The sequence below is a fragment of the Gymnoscopelus microlampas genome (genome assembly GCF_963454915.1).
Source record: "Gymnoscopelus microlampas genome assembly, chromosome: 22".
Classification (NCBI taxonomy): domain Eukaryota; kingdom Metazoa; phylum Chordata; class Actinopteri; order Myctophiformes; family Myctophidae; genus Gymnoscopelus; species Gymnoscopelus microlampas.
In genome coordinates this window covers 30,325,952-30,345,496 of record NC_139959.1, presented here as the reverse complement: position 1 = coordinate 30,345,496, position 19,545 = coordinate 30,325,952, and the positions used below count along the sequence as shown (strand labels likewise).

General features: G+C 42.4%; 2 protein-coding genes across 2 annotated transcripts; both read left to right on the top strand.

Moving 5' to 3' along the window:
* Nucleotides 1-304: 304 nt before the first annotated feature.
* LOC311038928 (uncharacterized protein) lies at nucleotides 305-3,502 on the top strand. Its single transcript, XM_084048559.1, has 4 exons — nucleotides 305-412; nucleotides 1,378-1,504; nucleotides 2,503-2,580; nucleotides 3,377-3,502. Exons 1-4 carry the CDS (start codon nucleotides 331-333, stop codon nucleotides 3,441-3,443), a joined length of 354 nt encoding a protein of 117 aa, XP_083904685.1. The 5' UTR covers nucleotides 305-330; the 3' UTR covers nucleotides 3,444-3,502.
* A 3,507-nt stretch (nucleotides 3,503-7,009) lies between these two features.
* On the top strand, nucleotides 7,010-19,155 carry LOC311038591 (extracellular calcium-sensing receptor-like; the record flags this gene model as incomplete). The annotated part of the gene is made up of 10 exons (XM_084048164.1): nucleotides 7,010-7,021; nucleotides 8,850-8,980; nucleotides 9,593-9,866; nucleotides 10,542-10,628; nucleotides 12,021-12,290; nucleotides 13,271-13,477; nucleotides 13,763-14,038; nucleotides 16,015-16,242; nucleotides 17,510-17,633; nucleotides 18,251-19,155. 10 exons carry the CDS (start codon nucleotides 7,010-7,012, stop codon nucleotides 19,153-19,155), a joined length of 2,514 nt encoding a protein of 837 aa, XP_083904290.1.
* Between the last annotated feature and the right edge of the window lie 390 nt (nucleotides 19,156-19,545).

Genomic DNA, 19,545 nt, shown 5'->3' with positions numbered 1-19,545 from the left:
ACAGAACACTCCCATACACGCACCAACTTTCCTTGCAAAGATCAAATTAGTGGAAAGCACCCTCTTGAACTGGGTTCTCATAGTAACTGAGTGACATGGAGCCATGCAAGCGCGCTCCATTCACCCACACACACACACACACACACACACACACACACACACACACACACGCACACAACAATGAAGGCCGTGAACCCTCCTCTTTCCCGGCAATGACTCTCCCGGCAATGACTCAGGTGTGTCCAATATAATACAATACGATGCATTCATAGTCCCAGACAGTCTCTCCTTCAGACATCCAGAATCTCACTGTTTGTCCTCTCTGGTAAAATGAGGCTGTTCTCTGCTCTTCTGTTGGCTCTCCTCTGGCTGAACGTTATGGCCGCCACCACCACTCAGGCTCAGGCAGCAGGTAAGAAGAAGTTTGCTTTCAGTAAAGTGAGTCTAAATATCTTAAACGTCACACTAAGTGTGACAGAGAAAACATATTTTTTTATGTAGACTTTAACGGACAGGGATAAAAGTATGTTATCACTTTATCCTTTGCCTAGCAAAGGATAAAGTGATAACATACTTTTATCAGGTCCTTGTGTTAGGAGTTAGGACCTTTGTCCTAACACAAGGTCAAGTCAAGCTCTATGCATACTGGCCGCACACTAGGCTCTATGCACAGCAGTCATATTATCTCTTCCTTCACAGGTGTTACCAATGATACTAATGAAGGTTCTGTTCCATGTAGTGTAGCACAGTGGTTTCCACGACCCCCATAACTCTGAGAGTGTACACATTTTATTTTTTTTATTTTTCATTTATACACTCTCAGTTACACACCCGTAAGGGGCCAGGACCCCAACTTTAGACCCATTGGTGTAGCAAAGTGATGGAACAGAGCCTTCATTAGTATCATTGGTAACACCTGTGAATGTCTTCATAATATGGCTGCTGTGAATAGAGCCTCTTATACCTGTATACTGTGAGGTATATGTATACCTTGTAGGCCTACACCAAGCAAAAGACAGGCAAAAAAACAGGGTGCACACAAGTTCAAACCCACGCGTATGGGGCATCAGAGTCTGGCTGTCTTGGAATCTAAAAGGTTCCTGGTTCAGTCAGTCCCTGCCTGGCTTCTCCTGGCTGCTTGTGTCCTTGAGCAAATCGCATTGATGGTTTCCTCCGCCATTGGTCTGTGAAAGGATGAATATAATGACCTTTGTACAAAAACATATTTTGAAAAATACGACTTAAGACTTCTTCTAAACCTCTTGCTGTGTGTGTGTGTGTGTGTGTGTGTGTGTGTGTGTGTGTGTGTGTGTGCGTGCGTGCGTGTGCGTGTGCGTGTGCGTGTGCGTGCGCGTGCGCGTGCGTGCGTGTGTGTAGGTGTAGCACCACGTGGCTGTTGCACTGCCTTCTCCAAACTGCATGCAGTGAGTTCTCTGCAGAAACGAAGGGGCTCAGTGACATGTGTCGAGCAGACCATCAAGGAAGGATGCAACATTAACGCAGTGTGAGATGCTCGCTCTCTCTCTCTCTCTCTCGCTCTCTCTCTCTCTCTCTCTCTCTCTCTCTCTCTCGCTCTCCTTCTGAGACGTTCCACATTTTGGTAGAATTCAGTAGAATTCAGAGTCCATAAATTTCAATTCACAAGCCCAACTCATCAACCTCATCACAGCAAAAAATGTATCAATTTAACCCTGAGAGTGTAAAAATGTACCCATTAGGTTATCCTTGAGATTGCCCCTTTACTCTTTTTTTTGGTTTTGACCTTCTGTTCTCTTGTTCCTCTTCTTTACATGTTCGATTGTCTTTGCTGATGTTGCTAATAGGCTCTATGCACAGCAGCCATTTTGGAGAAAACTTGGGCCTCTTCCTTACTTCCTTCACAGGTGTTATCAATGATTCTAACGAAGGCTCTCTTCCATTTAGTGTAGCACAGTGGTTCTCAAAATTCAAAATTTTCAGGGACCCCATTACACACGACCATGAGGGTCCCTGGACCACACTTTGAGACCCACTGATGTAGCAGGGTGTTTCCAGTGAGCCAACATGCGCAATATCTGCACCCTGACTCTGTTTGACCAGAATGGAACACAACCTTAATCAGCATCACCTGTGAAGGAAGCAAGAAGTGGCCCAATTTGTTTCCAATATGGCTGCTGTGCATAGAACCTATTGCGAATATCGTCGATGTCGGGTGGAACCTTTGTTCCAATGGATCCAATGTAGTTATTATTTAATTGTTCAATATTTATAAAATCCCATGGACAATAAAAGTGAATAAATAGCGGATCTACAAGCTCACAACACGTTTCACCATGACGCACTGTGAGCTTGTAGATTGGCTATTTTACTCTTATACGATGAAGTAGGGCATTCATTTCTTTCTGCCCGACAGCAACGATACAGTATATGAGAGACTAATAAGAAGTGAATGTGGTGCTATAGGTGACCGAATGTCCATATATGGTGCTAAAGGTGTTTGTTTTTTGTTCATTTGTGTTTCAGGATTGTGACATTGAAAAAGCGCAAGCTGTGTGTGGATCCAACACTCAGAAAGATGCGCAGACTGCTCAAAACTCTGTGGTAAAACACACACACACACACACACACACACACACACACACACACACACACACACACACACACACACACACACACACACACACACACACACACACACACACACACACACACACACACACACACACACACACACACACAGAGAGCCTAATTCTAACACTAGTCTTAGCCCTAAACCTAAACCATATTCCAAAATACATTCCTATAAAAGAGTACGCACACGTGCATACACAACCATCCCGCATCTCATGTGATATCTTAATCTAATGTTGTGCTGCATGAATACTAAGGAAAACAGTGCAAGATCTGGGCATAAGATTGCCCCGCCGCCGCCCACACTTCATTTTAAGACCAACACAAGACACTCAAGAGCGCTAAACAGGCACAAGATCATTTTATATTTACACAACGGGGGTGTAATTGTTAAAAATGACACCTGTGCCATTCATGTGTGTTTCCGCGAGCGCTGCATATTGCGCCGGGCAGAAGTTATGGGCCCAGCTCAAGTTTCACTAAGAACAGTGGTTTAGAACAGGGGTTCTCAAAAATAGCAGATATACAAGCTCACAACGTGTCACTTTGTGCCGCGCTGCGAGCTTGCATATCTGCTATCTTGAAAGTAAATGTTCTAACACAAATCTTCTTCTCTGGGGGGGGGCAAATACGTATAATTTTGGGGGTCCTTGGCATGAAAAAGTTTGAGAACTACTGATTTAGAAGGCCTCAGGTTTTAATGGGTTAATCCATTCTATAGCAGCAGAATAATGTGGCCTCACCGGCTCTGTCACCTCCCCTGCAGCGCACCCAGACCCAGGAAACCCCAGAAGGCAGGAAGAAGCCAGCGTCTGCAGAAGACCCAGACATGAAGGCTCCAAAAATGACTTACAACACACACACACACACACACACACGCGCACGCGCACGCGCACACACACACACACACACACACACACACACACACACACACACACACACACACACACACACACACACACACACACACAAACAACATTTACTTGAGTAAAAGTGCAAAAGTATTGCCATCAAAATATACTTAAAAGTACCAAAAGTTAAAGTACTCGTTATGCAGAATGTTCCATTTCACAAGTTTTCAAAGGTATAAAATCATTTGAAAATAGCTGATCTACAACCTCACAATGTGTCGCATCACAACGCATTGTGAGCTTGTAGAGCGGCTATTTTCAAATGGCCGAAATGTATATAGGGCTGAAGTGGTTAATGTATGTTTTGTAATAATAATCAAAATCTACAAAGTAACTTGTAGCTAAAGTTTTCAAATAATTGCAGTGGAGTAAAAGCACAATATTTGCCACTGAGATGTAGTGGAGTAGAAGTAAAAGTACTGAAAATTGGAAATACTCCAGTAGAGTAAAAGTACCTCAAAATTGTACTTAAGTGCAGTACTTGAGTAAATGTACTTAGTTACTTTACACCATTGCAAACTACCAACATGTTCAGAGGCATCTTCCATAAAACTTGAAAAATGGTCTTGGATATTTCATAAAAGCAAACGTTAACGCCTCAATGTGTCAATTCTTCACCTGTTTTGGCGGTATGTAGAACAGCAGGAACAATATTACACACGGCTTCACGAATCACACATTAGGAATGTTTCAGTCAGTGAGTTTGTAATTCATCCTTAATCCATGGGCCCTGCACTGGCTCTGGCACCCTGCCAGGCACCAACGAGCCCACATGGCACGCACACCTATAACCAGTCTGCCACCATGGCGTCACCCCTGGCCTACATACTGTACGCCTAACCCATTAAGACCGGGAAGGGAACGCATCTGTGTCATTTTTAAGATGTCTTTGGCCATTCAAAAATAGCAGATCTATACAAGCTTGAAGATCTGCAATTATTTGGAAACAAATTGCGAAAATGTGTGCAAATCTTTTTTTTACATTTTTAACTTTTGCTTCTGGGGGTCCCTGGAACCAAATATTTTCAGACGGGGGTCCGCGGCCAAATATATATTTTTGGGAGGTCCTTGCAAAAGTTTGAGCATCACTGATATTATAGCAACGTTTTGCGTGTTTTTTTTAGGATTTAGAAGACATTTGTACAATCCCCAGAAGCAATAAGATTTGAGTTACAGACGTTTGCTTAAAATATATATATATATATATATATACATTCAAAGATTTGCACAAATTTTAACGATAGAAAAAAAAAAAGATCTACAGTGCCGCGCTATGAGCTTGTAGATCTAGTATTTTTGAATAGCCAAAGAAATCTATAAGTGACACACAGATGCGTTCCCTGTCTTAATGGGTTAAATGACAACAGGTGTACAGGAAGTAACATGACACCTTCTAGATAGTCAGGACTGGTTGAACAGAGGTACACTGTGGCAGGGACATTTTGTCAACCGTATAATAAGGATTACCAGAGTGCCTACTCTGGTAATCCTTATTATACGGTTGACAAAATGTCCAGGCACATGGGAGAACAGGTCCTGGGTTTTTGGTGAGACTTGGACACAATGTTTTTGGGGGAGAACTATAAGCACTATGTTTAGGGGATAACTTGTCCCATTCCCCCTTTGTACATTTTAGAACCCATTTCTATAAACTAATTACCTGTTGTACGGTACATGTTTTAAGCTTCTTATCAGTTATCGACTCATGTAACATTGTCCCACATTTTTAAGGACGTCTGGTCACTCTTAGTCATACATTTATATTTATGCTTATAATAATTAAACGTAATGCTCAAGACAAACATAAACAAAGATTTGCACAGGACCCACTTTGCAAAAGTGCTCGATTCACCTGTAGGCCCTGGGGAATATTTATTTACACACTTTGTACATATTTGCCTCATATTTCAAGGAGGGGAAACGTAGACAATAGACTGTAAACTATACCTGTCAACTTTCACCATCCTGTGGTTGCATAGTATTGTTGCAGCTACACTATCAACTTGATGGAGCGGACATGGAAACAGAGTAGCCCTAAGACAAGATGAATGAAATCAATGAAATATCTTTTAGCTTTAGGGACATGCTGTAAAAGTATAGCTAAAGACATGAAAACATTCCCATGCCATGTTTTGTGTCAGGTTAAAATATTGCTTCAATATCCATTTCTGTATTATAGCTAAATCACCTTTGGGGGTAGGTTTATATACAGGTATATATACCTTATATCATGGTTATGTAAGATATTGTATAATGATTATTGTTGTGTTTAACTATCACATTTTGTAGTTTGTGCTGTACCAACAAAGAATAAAACATTAAAGAGATTGACTTACCATTTATTTTTACAAAATTGAACACTTTGCTGTCCTATGTGAAAATTGTCTAGAGGGTGGGTGGACCAACCGTGGACCGCGATCACAAACGTTACGTAACATTTGGACCTGCGAGGCGCACCGTTGCTGTGATCCGCACCAAACTTGGCCATTTTCAGGGGTCTGTCAATCAGAATAGCCACACAAGGTGCCACACAAATCTAGAAAGCAAAACTCTAGTAATTATGAACTTAATGTTATATATGTTTGGACAAAATCTGTAGGAGTAGTATAAAAAAAAATGTTTCGCAAAAATTGGCCTACTGGTGGCGCTATAAAAGGCAGATGTGAAACATGCAGGGCAGATTCTGCTTGGCCTCTGTGGAGTACGCGTGCAAAGTTTCATGCCTGTCCGGTTATAGGTAAAAACGTGAATCTGCCTGTTATAGCGCCACCATGAGGCTGATTTGAAAAATGTAGGGTGGCATTTCACCCATGGCCTAGTGGCAATGTGGGAGCAAAGTTTCACGGCAATCAGACGCTGCATTCATGATTCGAGGCATTTTATTCAAAACTGGCCCCTACTGCAGTTTGGAAGCCAATCTTAGCCAATCAGGAAGGACAAAATCTGTAGGAGTAACAGCCAACAACGTGTTTTGCAAAAATCGGCCTCCTGGTGGTGCTATAACAAGCCGATGTGAAAAATGTGGGCTACTGGTTTTGCTCTGGCCTCCAGAAAGTGTGTGTGCACAGTTTCAAAACAATCGGTCCAACAGTGGCAGAGATGAGCTGTCCACAGATGGATGGACGAACACGCACGCACGCACGCACGCACACACACACACAAGGACGCATGGACAATACACAGTCTAAGCTTCGGCCTGGCGGAGAAAACAATATATCTCATCATAACACATTTTTTTCCGATCGGAAGCCCACCGGTCATACTGTAGTTTAGTTTCATGTATCTACAGTTGGACTATTTTGTTATAACTGTATTGGTGTATAGTTATGACATTGTAAAAATATAGATCAAGCTACAGTGGTTGTAAACATGGCACACCTGTGTCCTTGTTAATTAATGTTAGCATGTTATGAAGGCTCAATGGTCTCATTGGACCTTAAAATTAATCATCTTCCAACATTGCACCTGTTTCATCACCCCTGGGCCAGATGTCATCACCGGTAAACACACAACTCTATCTTTACTTGCCCGGCTCACGTTTAGTCACAGACGAGTCTACACAGCAAGTAGGTCTGTGTGTGTGTGTGTGTGTGTGTGTGTGTGTGTGTGTGTGTGTGTGTGTGTGTGTGTGTGTGTGTGTGTGTGTGTGTGTGTGTGTGTGTGTGTGTGCGTGTGCGTGTGCGTTTTTTTTTTAAATAAAATAAATAAATGGTGCATTTATATAGCGCTTTTATCCAATCTTTACATAGATTGTTTTTCCCGACACAGATGGCGGAGGAAACCATGCAAGGCACCAACCTGCTCATCGGGTCAGGGGTTCAGTGTCTTGATCAAGGACACTTCGACACTAACTCTGGGGGAGCCCGGGATAGAACCTTGCGGTTCCCATCCGACCGCTCTACCAGCCACTCTACCACTGAGCCACTGCCGTTTTTGTCACATTCCTAAGCCAATAATGTGATGCCCAGCGGAACGGTAGGCAGCGGTTCCGGTAGGAGACACAGAGGAGACTCTTTGTGTCTCCTTCCGGAACCGCTGCCGGTCATCAAATTATTGGTTTAGGAATGTGACAAAAACAAAAAAATATCCATGAATTCAAGTCTCCATGGGGTAATCTCTCAAGAACAGATTCTGCTCTCGGCTTGAATCTGTCGGGGGGTTCGTCATATCGCTTACACACTGGCCCACAAGTGGGCGTGCCTTCAGATCAGGAAGCAGGCCACGCTTTACCCAATAAAATGTAGTGGGGGCGGGATTTACGTGTCTGCCGATCCTTCCCCACTAGAAACAAACCGAAACTCATTTAACAATAGCGTCCTCAGAGCAGACAAAACCACGGAAAGGTATTCACATTTTAACTTGCTCTTTCATCATAGAAACAAGTGGGCAGTGTTCTGTGTAGAAATATTGTCAGTGGGAATGAAAACATAGTCGCACCACCAGAAGTGAAAGGCTGAAGGCAGACCAAAGCTCCGGTTTCCTTGCGCACGGGCGCTCCATTTTGCTCCCCCCAGAGCTAAGTGAAATAGTAAAAATCACACCCTGTGTGAAGGTAGCGGCGCCTTTGATACATTTTGTCAACAATATGTGTTTATAATGTGTTTATAGCCACGTGTCACGTGAAGCTTGACCAATCACTTTGTTGACGCACCTGACCAATCAGAATCTTGACGCACCTGACCAATCAGAATGTTGACGCACCTGACCAATCAGCATCTTGACGCACCTGACCAATCAGAATCTTGACGCACCTGACCAATCAGAATCTTGACGCACCTGACCAATCAGAACCTTGGCGGGCCTGACCAATCAGAACGTTGACAGACCTGACCAATCAGAACGTTGACGGAAAAGCCAGGTATAGAGCAGGGCCAGCGCCGGTAAAAAAACAGCAGAGGGTGCTGTTTTTCCTTTTTTATTTGGCGATGGGTTCCCAGATTGCCATGGGGTGACTAATCAATAGAAAAAAAGTATTTTTGGGGTGAACTATCCCTTTAAGCACTGCCTCTCCTGCCTCTGACCAGAGGGGAGCTGTAAACAATTACGTAATGCCATAGTGGTGGTACAGGGGATGGCACAGCACTGATGGGTGGTGTGAAAGATTACACGTAGTGGCATAAGGTGGCACAGGGGGGTGGCACCACACTGTGTATAAAATGTAGCAAGTGGACAATGGCTTTAGAAAGGGGAGGGGGGTTAGCCAGAGTAGGACAAGTCATGAGGGCTTCTCCAGACATACACCTGCTTTCATACATGTACTTGACCTTTCTATTGTTCTCTTCATTCTCTCCTTTGTCTACCTCGTCTTCCTCTTCTTGTGAGTTACAGGCACCGTTTAATGTTAACAGTATTTACAAGGCTGGGGACTTTGTTCTGGGCGGGTTGATTCCGATCCACTACAGCCCCGTCTTCCCCGAGCTGTCTTTCACCTCCAAGCAACAGGAGCCCATTTGCACTGGGTAAGTTTCACAGAAACAGCAGGCAAGAGAACAGGGAACAGTTTTGATAGATGGTATGCAGTGGTGTAAAGTAACTACTGTAAGTGCATTTTACTCAAGTGCCATTTTACTTTACTGGAGTATTTCCAACTGTCTATACGTTTACTTCTACTCCACTACATCTCAGAGGCAAATGTTGTACTTTTACTCCACTACAATTATTTGACAACTTTAGTTACTACTTTGCAGATATAAATTATTACATTATAAAATATACATTAACCACTTTAGCCCTATTTTATACCGTGGCTATTTGAAAATAGCCGATCTACAAGCTCGTTGTGAGCTTGTAGATCTGCTATTTTCAAACGTTTTAGTACTTTTACTTTTGGTACTTTAAATACATTTTGATACCAATACTTTTGTACTTCAATCAATTTTTAATTCGGGACTTTTACTTGTAACAGAGTACTTCTACATTGCAGTATTGATACGTTTACTTAAGTAAAACATTTTAGTACTTTTTCCCACCACTGCTAGTATGTAGGTACTACAGTATGTTGCATATTTCTACAAAGATAGCAAGGTTTACAGTGACATTATATGTGTTAGTTTTTACACTCCATGGTTCAGGGAGGCCCAGACCATGGCTTTTGCGGTTAACGAGATCAACGGAAACCCCGGCCTGCTCCCCAATGTGACTCTGGGGTATAGCATCTACGACATCTGCATCGTGCTGGGAGTGGGGTTCCGCGCAGCGCTGTCATTGGTCAGCGGGAGAGAGGAGCCGTTTCAGTCGAACGAGACCAGCTGCGTCGGCTCTCCTCCGGTGCTTGGAGTAGTGAGTGCGTCCTCAACCAATTCCATTGCCGTCTCGAGTATACTAGGTTTGTACAGGGTGCCCATGGTAAGTTCATCACTTGAAACCCACTTTCACCATCACCGAGAGTGCTTGATTTTGTGTTACTTGCTGTATTTGCAAATAACAAATGTGATAGACATTGTATGTAGTCTTTTCACCATGTAGCTAAAAGGCATAGAACACACTTACAGGCAGAGCATGTGGGTGGAGCAGACATTAACTTTAATGGAGGGTGGAGGAGGTTTTCAGAAGGTCAGAGTGCAACGCATCTGTGTTACAGGTTTGATTCTCTGCCGAGCAGTGGTGCAAAGTAACTAAGTGCATTTACTCCAGTACTCACGTTCATAATGTTAAATGCATTATGACATTCTAATCTTAAACCTTAAAGATCAGTCACTGTCATCAATACGTAATAAGGTTACAATATGTAGCACTGTATAATAACTATACACTATTAAGCATGAGTTAAGCATTTAGTAAATGCTTAATTCATCATTAGTAAAGGATTATTTATTCACTACTAAGCATTAGTCAACAAAGTTAAAAAATGTTTCAACTACGCATTTCATTGCATGTATGCATGTACAGTATCTCTACTATCATTATTTATATATAACATGATTTATTGTTATAGTCTCATATGCTCGTATTCTCTCCTTGCAGGGGACATTAGTTGAAAAAAATGGTATATGTCAGCTAGATGTTTTGTACCTTTTCTAGGTCAGTCCTGGGGCCACCTGCGCCTGTCTGAGTGATCGGAACCGGTTCCCCTCTTTCTTTAGAACAATTCCAAGCGATGCCTTCCAGGTGAACTGCAACACAAAACAAATGTTGGTATCAAGCAGCCTAGTTCAGGTTCCACACACTTGACAAATACCTCCCTCTAGTGAGTGTAATCGATATTGCACGTTGCCTCTCATTTGCTTGTGTGTGTTACTGCTGGAGAAACAAAGTAAGAGCAGTGATGGAGGAAGTACTCACATGTTTTACTTAAGTAAAAGTACCAGCACTTCAATGTATATTACTCTGTTACAAGTAGAAGTTCCGTACTAAAAATGTACTTGAGTAAAAGTACAAAAGCAATTAGCATCAAAATATACGTAAGGTACCAAAAGCATACTCATTCATTGTGCAGAATGTCCCATTTCACAACTTCAAAATGTATGGAAAATACTTTGAAAATAGCCGATCTACAAGTTCACAATGAGAGCTTGTGAGCTTGAAGATCTGCTATTTGAATTGGGCGAAATACATATACAGCTGAAGTGGTTAGTGTGTTTTGTGATAATAATCAAAATATTCAAAGTAACTAATAACTAAAGTTTTCATATAATTGTAGTGGAGCACAATATTTTCCTCTGAGGTGTAGTGAGGTAGAAGTAAAAGTAATGATGTAAAAAAAAATACCTCAAAGTTTTACTTAAGTACAGTAATTGAGTGTCCTTATGTTTTACACCACTGTAAAAGAGAATGATTAGACATTTCCCGTTGTGGAATCTGTGTAGGAAATTCAGGGCCCTATTTTCGTGAGTGCCTTACCCATTATCCCTAAACGTCTTTGCCATGTTTTACTATTATTTTAAAACATTTTCAAATAGTTCAAATAACCAATCTACAAGCTCACAACGTGTCGATGTAGATCGGCTAGTTGAACTATTTTAAAATGTTTTTAAAAATAATAAAAAATGGCAAAGAACTTTAGGGATAATGGGTAAGGCACTGCATGGCGAAAAAATAGGGACCTCAGTCATTTTACACTATGTGAATAATCTAGCCTATAAGAACATGACCATCCTATAGGCTCTATGCACAGCAGCCATATTATCACTTCCTTCACAGGTGTTACCAATGATACTAATGAAGGCTCTGTTCCGTTTAGTGTAGCACAGTGGTTTCCACGACCCCCATAACTCTGACAGTGTACAAATGGAACCAAATGGGTCCATTTGGTTCCATTTGTACACTCTCAGAGTTACACACCTGTAAGGGGCCATTTGGAAGCCCATGAGGGTCCCTGGACCCCAACTGTAGACCCACTGGTGTAACAGAGTGTTTCCAGTGAGCCAACATGCACAACATCAGCACCCTGACTCTGTTTGACCAGAATGGAACAGAGCCTTCATTAGTATCATTGGTAACACCCGTGAATGTCTTCACAATATGGCTGCTGTGAATAGAGCCTATTGCTCATCCAATCAGGTGCAAGCCATGCTCCAGGTCATGAGGCGTTTTGGGTGGACCTGGTTTGGCTTGGTGATTATTGATAATGACTATGGACACAGCGCTGCCCGATCCTTCCAGTCCGAGGTGGAGCGGTCCGGGTTGGCTTGTCTGGCCTACGTGGAGGTCCTGCCCATGGACGGTGACCCGGCCGAGCTTCAGAGGCTTGTCACTGTGATGAAGACGTCCACAGCTCGTGTGGTCATTGCTTTTGGCTATGATAACCACATGGTCAAGCTCTTGGAGGAGGTTGGGGTTTATGATACGTGTTTATATAAGGAATCTGAACTTAGCTATATTGAAGTTAAGAAATTCTTTCAGAAAAAAAGGTTGCTTTTTTGTGGTTCTTTTTTTTCCAAAAGCATTTATTTATTGCAATGCAATTGACTTCTAGGTTCACCAACTACAAAGCTCAGCAATTGTTTATTTTCTCTCTAAAAAAAGAAAAAAAAAACGTATTTTGCTTTAGCTCTCTCTATACTTCTCTGCCCCAATAAGCAAACACATAATCATACCATCCCCAAATCTCACTGCATGCTATGACAAATGATTATTTATAAAGTCTGTCTCTAGGTTTTATAAATATTTAACCAAAGAAAAGTATTAACAAGAGCTTGTGAATAATAACTACAGAGGATCCATTGGAATACGATGGCCTTTCACAATGGTCAGATGGGTGGGCTGCATGCATTTTCAAAGCATGTTTATTTTAATGATCAAACAATCGATGCCATATCATTTTATACACATACCTTTTTTTAAACATCAATCAAACATGGTAATTGAAAGAAGACTTTACACTAGCTACTTAAAGTATTTATGACACTGATTACTAAGGTAATATAATCATGTATGACAATGATTACTAGGTCAAATCCAAACGACACCTTCTAGGCCAGTGGTTCCCAAACCTTTTAGCTCGAGACCCAAAAGACGTTTGCCCGGGACCCAAACTAGTGAAAACAGCTGATCTACAAGCTCACAACGCAATGCGCTTGTAGATCTGCTATTTTCACTACTTCTTAAACATTTCTTTTAATTTATTTATGGAAATTATTAGAATGTTTGATTTTATTTATGAAATACTTTTGAAAAATCGTGGAATTGTTTTGGAATTGGTCAGCGACCCAAACATGGGTTCCGACCCACTCTTTGGGAAACAGTGTCCAGTGGACCGTCCTTGACGTCAGGACTGAACACATACACATATATTCTGTTCACCACAACAGGTGGTGAAGCAGAATGTGACGGGTCTGCAATGGCTGGCCAGTGAGGGCTGGTCGACATATACCGTACTCCAGACGCCTGCTTTCATGCCGTCCCTGAGAGGCACCCTGGGTATCGCCATCCGTCGTGGAGAGATACCAGGTCTAAAGGACTTCTTGTTAAAGTTAAACCCTCACAATGATCCTGACAACAGACGTGAAAATAACCTGGTGAGTCTTTTGTTTCGTTTAGTATTTAAAGGGAAAGTTCACCCCCAAAATGACATTTTTGCCCACCCCATGGAGACTTGAATTCATGCTTTTGTTTTTGTCGCATTCCTAAGCCAATAATTTGATGACCGGCAGCGGTTCCGGGAGGAGACAAAAAGAGTCTCTTTGAACCGCCGCCTATTTTTTTGGTGAACTTTTAAGATTCAAATGAATAGGCCTATGTCTGTTTTAAAATAATTCACGTTGCATTTTATTCTTGGTTATGTCTTCATTGTGTTTCTTCAGGTGAGGCAGTTCTGGGAGCACACATTTCAGTGTAAATTTGCACCCCTTCCGTCAGAGTGGGTGGAGGCTGGTGGAAGGGTGTGTACTGGACAAGAGGATCTAGGAACAGTAGAAACTACGCTATTGGAAGTGTCAGACCTCAGGTATGAGTATAATGTGTACAAGGCTGTGTATGCTCTGGCCCATGCCCTCCATGACATGTTGCAATGTGTGCCGGGAAGAGGGCCTTTCACTGGGCACAGCTGTGCCAGTTTGCAGAAAATACAACCGTGGCAGGTGGGATATTAATCCAGTTTCTGTTAAAGTTTCTAGATGGACTCACATTGTGATTAATAATATTTACATATGACATGGTGAAAAGCAAGAAAAAAATTGTATTTTTATTGTCTCTGCCAGCCCGAAAGGAATGGCGAGAGAGTATGTTTTACCCTCCGTCCGTCCGTCCGTCCGTCCGTGTGTGTGTGTGTGTGTGTGTGTGTGTGTGTGTGTGTGTGTGTGTGTGTGTGTGTGTGAGTTTGTGTGTGTGTGTGTCCGTCTGTGACCAGCTAATCTCCGCCACCGTTGGCTTGATCGCAGCAAAACTGTGCACACACACTCCCTGGATGCCAATTCCGAACTTCTGCCCCAAATTGTTCTCATGGGCCTTTTATAGCGCCACCAGGAGGCCGATTTGTGCAAAACATATTTTTTGACAGTACTCCTACAGATTTTGTCCCAAAATCTCGCAAATCGGTACACAGTATCTCTATAGTCATTAAACGAAATGCGTCTTTCAGATTTTTTATATTCCATCTTGATTGGCTAAAAATGGCTTCCAAAGTTTGCAGGACTGCTTCGTTTTCAACAAAATGCCTCAAATCATAAACACAGCATGCAATTTCCGTAAAATTTAGCACGCATATTTCCAGTATGCCGAGGAAGAAATGCCACTTGAACATTTTCAAATCAGCCTCATGGTGGCGCTATAACAGGCCGATTCATGTTTTTACCTATAACTGCACCGATCTGTGTAAAACTTTGTATGCGCACTCCCTAGCGGTCAAGGAAAAACCTTTGCCCTGCATTTTTTACATTTGCCTTTTATAGCGCCACCAGGAGGCCCACTTATGTAAAACACGTTTTTTTTATATTACTCCTTCCGATTTTATCCAAATCTCACGCAAATCGGTACACATGATCTCTATATTCATGTGATCAAGACAGATGTGTTTGATTTTTCATATTCCATTCTCATTGGCTAAGATTGACAGTAATGGCTTGTTTTGAACAAAATTCCGCAAATCATGAACGCAACGTCCGATTGCGGTCAAACTTTGCACGCACATTCACACTATGTTGAGGAACAAATGCCACCCTTTAAACATTGGCCTGTTATAGCGCCACCAGGAGGCCACAATAACCTACCTGACCAGGCGGAGACCTGTGCTCCGAGGAGCACTTTTTCTAGTTATTATTATTTTCTGCTACTAAAGAGCTGGCGAGCTGGAGAGACCCCTGTTATTGAACAAACATTCTACAGCAGTGACTACTATTAGAATACAGAGCTAACACTTATTTGAATTAAAACATGTCACAGCACCATTGACACCCCCTTTCATTGCCCCCCCCCCCCCCACGCACGCACGCACGCACACACACACACACACACACACACACACACACACACACACACACACACACACACACACACACACACACACACACACACACACACACACACACACACACACACACACACACACACCCACACACTAGAGTTGATGATTATTGTGTTGAAGTGAAGTATACACGCTCTATTCACAGCAGCCATATTATGAAGACATTCACAGGTGTTGCAAATGATACTAATGAAGGCTCTGTTCCATTCTGGTCAAACAGAGTCAGGGTGCTGATATTGTGCATGTTGGCTCACTGGAAACACTCCCAAATGGCCCTTTACGGGTGTGTAACTCTGAGAGTGTACAAATGGAACCAAATGGACCCGTAAGGTTCCATTTGGTTCCATTTGTACACTCAGAGTTATGGGGGTTGTGGAAATTGAAAAATCTGAGAGCCACTGTGCTACACTAAATGGAACAGAGCCTTCATTAGTATCATTGGTAACACCTGTGAAGGAAGTGATAATATGACTGCCGTGAATAGAGCCTATTGCGAGGGTGCAGCAATCGGTGTCAATGTGTCTATAGTGTTGATTGTATACAGTAGTTTTGGTGGCTGTTTTGGCTTCATAATTTCGCTCGTCACCATTCTAGCTTGTCTACTACCTGGAAAAGGTCAACTTCACCACATCCTTTGGCGATGAAGTATCCTTTGATGAGAACGGCGATCCGTTACCACTCTATGACGTCATGAACTGGGTGTGGCTTCCTGATGGAAGTGTACGGGTTCAGAATGTGGGCGTGGTCAAGAAGTCGGCCTCCGGAGATGAAGTGCTCAGCCTCGATGAAGACACAATCTTCTGGAGCTTTGAATCCACAAAGGTCACTTTGGCTTTCTAAAATATCTCATGTTGAGCTCATGAGAATGTCATTTACTTGATTCCAGTGGTTCTCAACCTTTTCTGGATCAGGATTCACTTCACCAGGGGTCCTTGGGGTGGTTCCAAGGGGTCCCCAGCAAAAGTAGTTAAACACTTTATCCATTTATAAGTTGGCTATTCAAAAATAGCAGATCTACAAGCTCACAGCGCGTCACTTTGTGCCGCGCTGGAAGCTTGTAGATCAGCTATTTTTTTATATTTTTGAAAAATCTTGAAATTCTTTTGAACATTTTGCATTTGCAACACAAATCTTCTCTCCTGGGGGTCCCTGGCTCAAAACATTTTCAGATGGGGGTCCGCGGACAAATATATATCAATTTGGGGGTCCTTGACATGAAAAAGTTTGAGAACCACTGTCCTAATGAAAACACCCTTTTCTGGGGTTAAGTAAAAATCACACCCAGTGTGAATAAGCGGTGCCTACTCTGTTTGATGAGTGTGTGCTGGTAGGTATTCAGACGGTACTATTCTATTTGATGTGGGGCGCTGGTATTCAAACGGAACTACTCTTTTTGATGTGTGGGTGCTAGTATCCAGACGGTACTACTCTATTTGATGTGTTGGTGCTGGTATTCATACGGTACTACTCTAATTGATGTGTGGGTGCTAGTATCCAGACGGTACTACTCTATTTAATGTGTGGGCACTAGTATTCAGACAGTACTACTCTATTTGATGTGTTGGTGCTAGTATTCAGATGGTACTACTCTGTTTGATGTGTGGGTGCTGGTATTCAGACGGTACTACTCTATTTGATGTGTGTGTGTGTGTGCTGGTATTTCATACGGTACTACTCTATTTGATGTGCTGGTTTTCGGACGGTACTACTGGTATTCAGACGGTACAACTCTATTTGATTTGTGGGTGCTGGTATTCAGATGGTACTGCTCTATCTGATGTGTGGGCGTTGGTATTCAGACGGTACTACTCTATCTGATGTGTGGGCGCTGGTATTCAGACGTTACAGCTGAGTGTGTTGACTGTGATGTTTTGTCCTAATGTTCCTGATATTTCATTCTGTCCTGTTGTCTGTCCTGCTGTTCCTGATGTTCTGTCCTGATGTTCATACTGTCAAATGTAGGAGGACATTATTTTAAATGAAATGTTTTTAATGTTTTATCATCATTAAAATGTCCTTGCGGCCCCGGCCCACATGTTGGGAATCACTGCTTTAGACTGGAATTGATCATCGTTACTTTCCTCTGTAGCCTCCTCAGTCAGTGTGCAGTGAGAGCTGTTCTCCTGGAACCTGGAAGGCCAGAAGGAAAGGAGAACCTGTCTGCTGCTTTGACTGCTTTGCTTGTTCTGAGGGAGAGATCAGCAATCAAACAGGTTGGTTCACTATTTCATACCTGGTTTACTGGTCCATTATACCCAGCTCTTTAGTCCATACCCTGTTTTTAGTCCACACACTGTTTTTTTGTCCATACCCAGTTTTTTTTGTCCACACCCTGTTTACTAGTTCATACCCTGTTTACAAGTCTATACCCTGTTTACTAGTCCATGCCCTGTTTACTAAGTGCACACCCGGGGACGTTCACAACCCAAACTACGTGCAGACAGACTTGGGACTGCAACTGCCACTGTAGATCTATATAGTCCCTTGGCAAAAACACAGCTTATATTTGGACTAAGTAAAACATCTGTCATTTTCACATTGATATACCAACACTGAATGAGAATGTGTAACTGTGTACAGGTCCCCGTCCGCCGATTGGTCATTATGTCACTGTAGGATGGAGAGTTTGACTGTGGGTTGTTGCTGACAAAATTGATGAGACCGTTTTGTAATTAATACTTCTGAGCTTTATTGACCACACACACTGCATAGTGGTGCTAAAGTATATATGTACTGTAGGCTACATGTAGCCCAACCTTAGTAAGTGTGTCACTGTGCTTTAGGATGATACTTTACTTGTCTATCCATTTAACCTTGGTGACTTTGTTAGACTCTACAGAATGCATCAGTTGTCCAGAGGACTTCTGGTCCAATCCCCAGCGTGACCACTGTGTCCCTAAGATCACGGAGTTCCTGTCCTACCATGAGCCCCTTGGTATATCATTGACAACCATCTCATTGTTGGGCACACTTATGTGTGCCATTGTCCTGGGAATCTTCGTCTATCATCGAGACACGCCCATGGTACGCGCCAACAACTCAGAACTCAGCTTCCAACTTTTGCTGTCACTCAAACTGTGTTTCATGTGTTCACTTCTGTTCATTGGCCGTCCAAGACTCTGGACTTGTCAGCTGAGGCATGCGGTATTTGGGATCAGCTTTGTGCTGTGCGTCTCGTGTATCCTGGTAAAGACTATGGTGGTGTTGGCCGTGTTCAGGGCCTCCAAGCCTGGGGGTGCAGACATCATGAAGTGGTTCAGTGCCATGCAGCAGAGAGGAACAGTTCTGGTTCTTACTTCCATCCAGGCAATAATATGTACAGCCTGGCTGGTATCTGCCTCACCAACTCCTCATAAGAACACGCAGTACCTCAGTGATAAGATTGTCTATGAGTGTGAAGTGGGATCAACGGTTGGTTTTGCCGTGTTACTAGGTTATATTGGTTTACTGGCACTCCTCAGTTTCGTCCTAGCATTCATGGCAAGGAATCTGCCAGACAACTTCAATGAAGCCAAGTTAATCACGTTCAGCATGTTGATCTTCTGTGCCGTGTGGATAGCCTTCATCCCAGCATATATCAGCTCCCCAGGCAAATATGCAGATGTAGTGGAGGTATTTGCTATTTTAGCATCAAGTTTTGGCCTTTTGGTGGCACTGTTTGGACCAAAGTGTTATATAATGCTTTTAAAACCTGAGAGAAACACTAAGAAGTCCATCATGGGTCGTGGTGCATAGCAGCAGAAATAAAATTATAATAACATTTCCGTCTGTGTATTTTATAATAATACGTGTATATGGATATTGTTTTATTGCTGAAAACCTTAGTTAGTTATATATTATGTTTTCATTTAAATTAAAAACAGTAATCCAGTCAGAGATGCTAGATATAATATGAATGAGTTTTTAGAGGGGCATCATTTTATTGATGTTTTGTGCCATACTCAAGAATGTAACACACTCACACTCGCACACGCACACCTCTGCGACATGTAATTACAGGACCACAATGGAGATGCATTCTGAGACTTTTTGTTATATCCTGGATGCCCTTTTATTGTGCATCAAAATTGGTGTTGCAACCTTACAATTGTTCAATAAACAAAACACAAAAAGTCAAATGGACAA

Coding starts and splice junctions, on each gene's coding strand:
- LOC311038928 (XM_084048559.1), top strand. CDS start 331: ATGAGGCTGTTCTCTGCTCTTCTGTTGGCTCTCCTCTGGCTGAACGTT. Junction 413..1,377: donor CACTCAGGCTCAGGCAGCAG/GTAAGAAGAAGT, acceptor GCGTGTGTGTAG/GTGTAGCACCACGTGGCTGT. Junction 2,581..3,376: donor AGACTGCTCAAAACTCTGTG/GTAAAACACACA, acceptor CCTCCCCTGCAG/CGCACCCAGACCCAGGAAAC.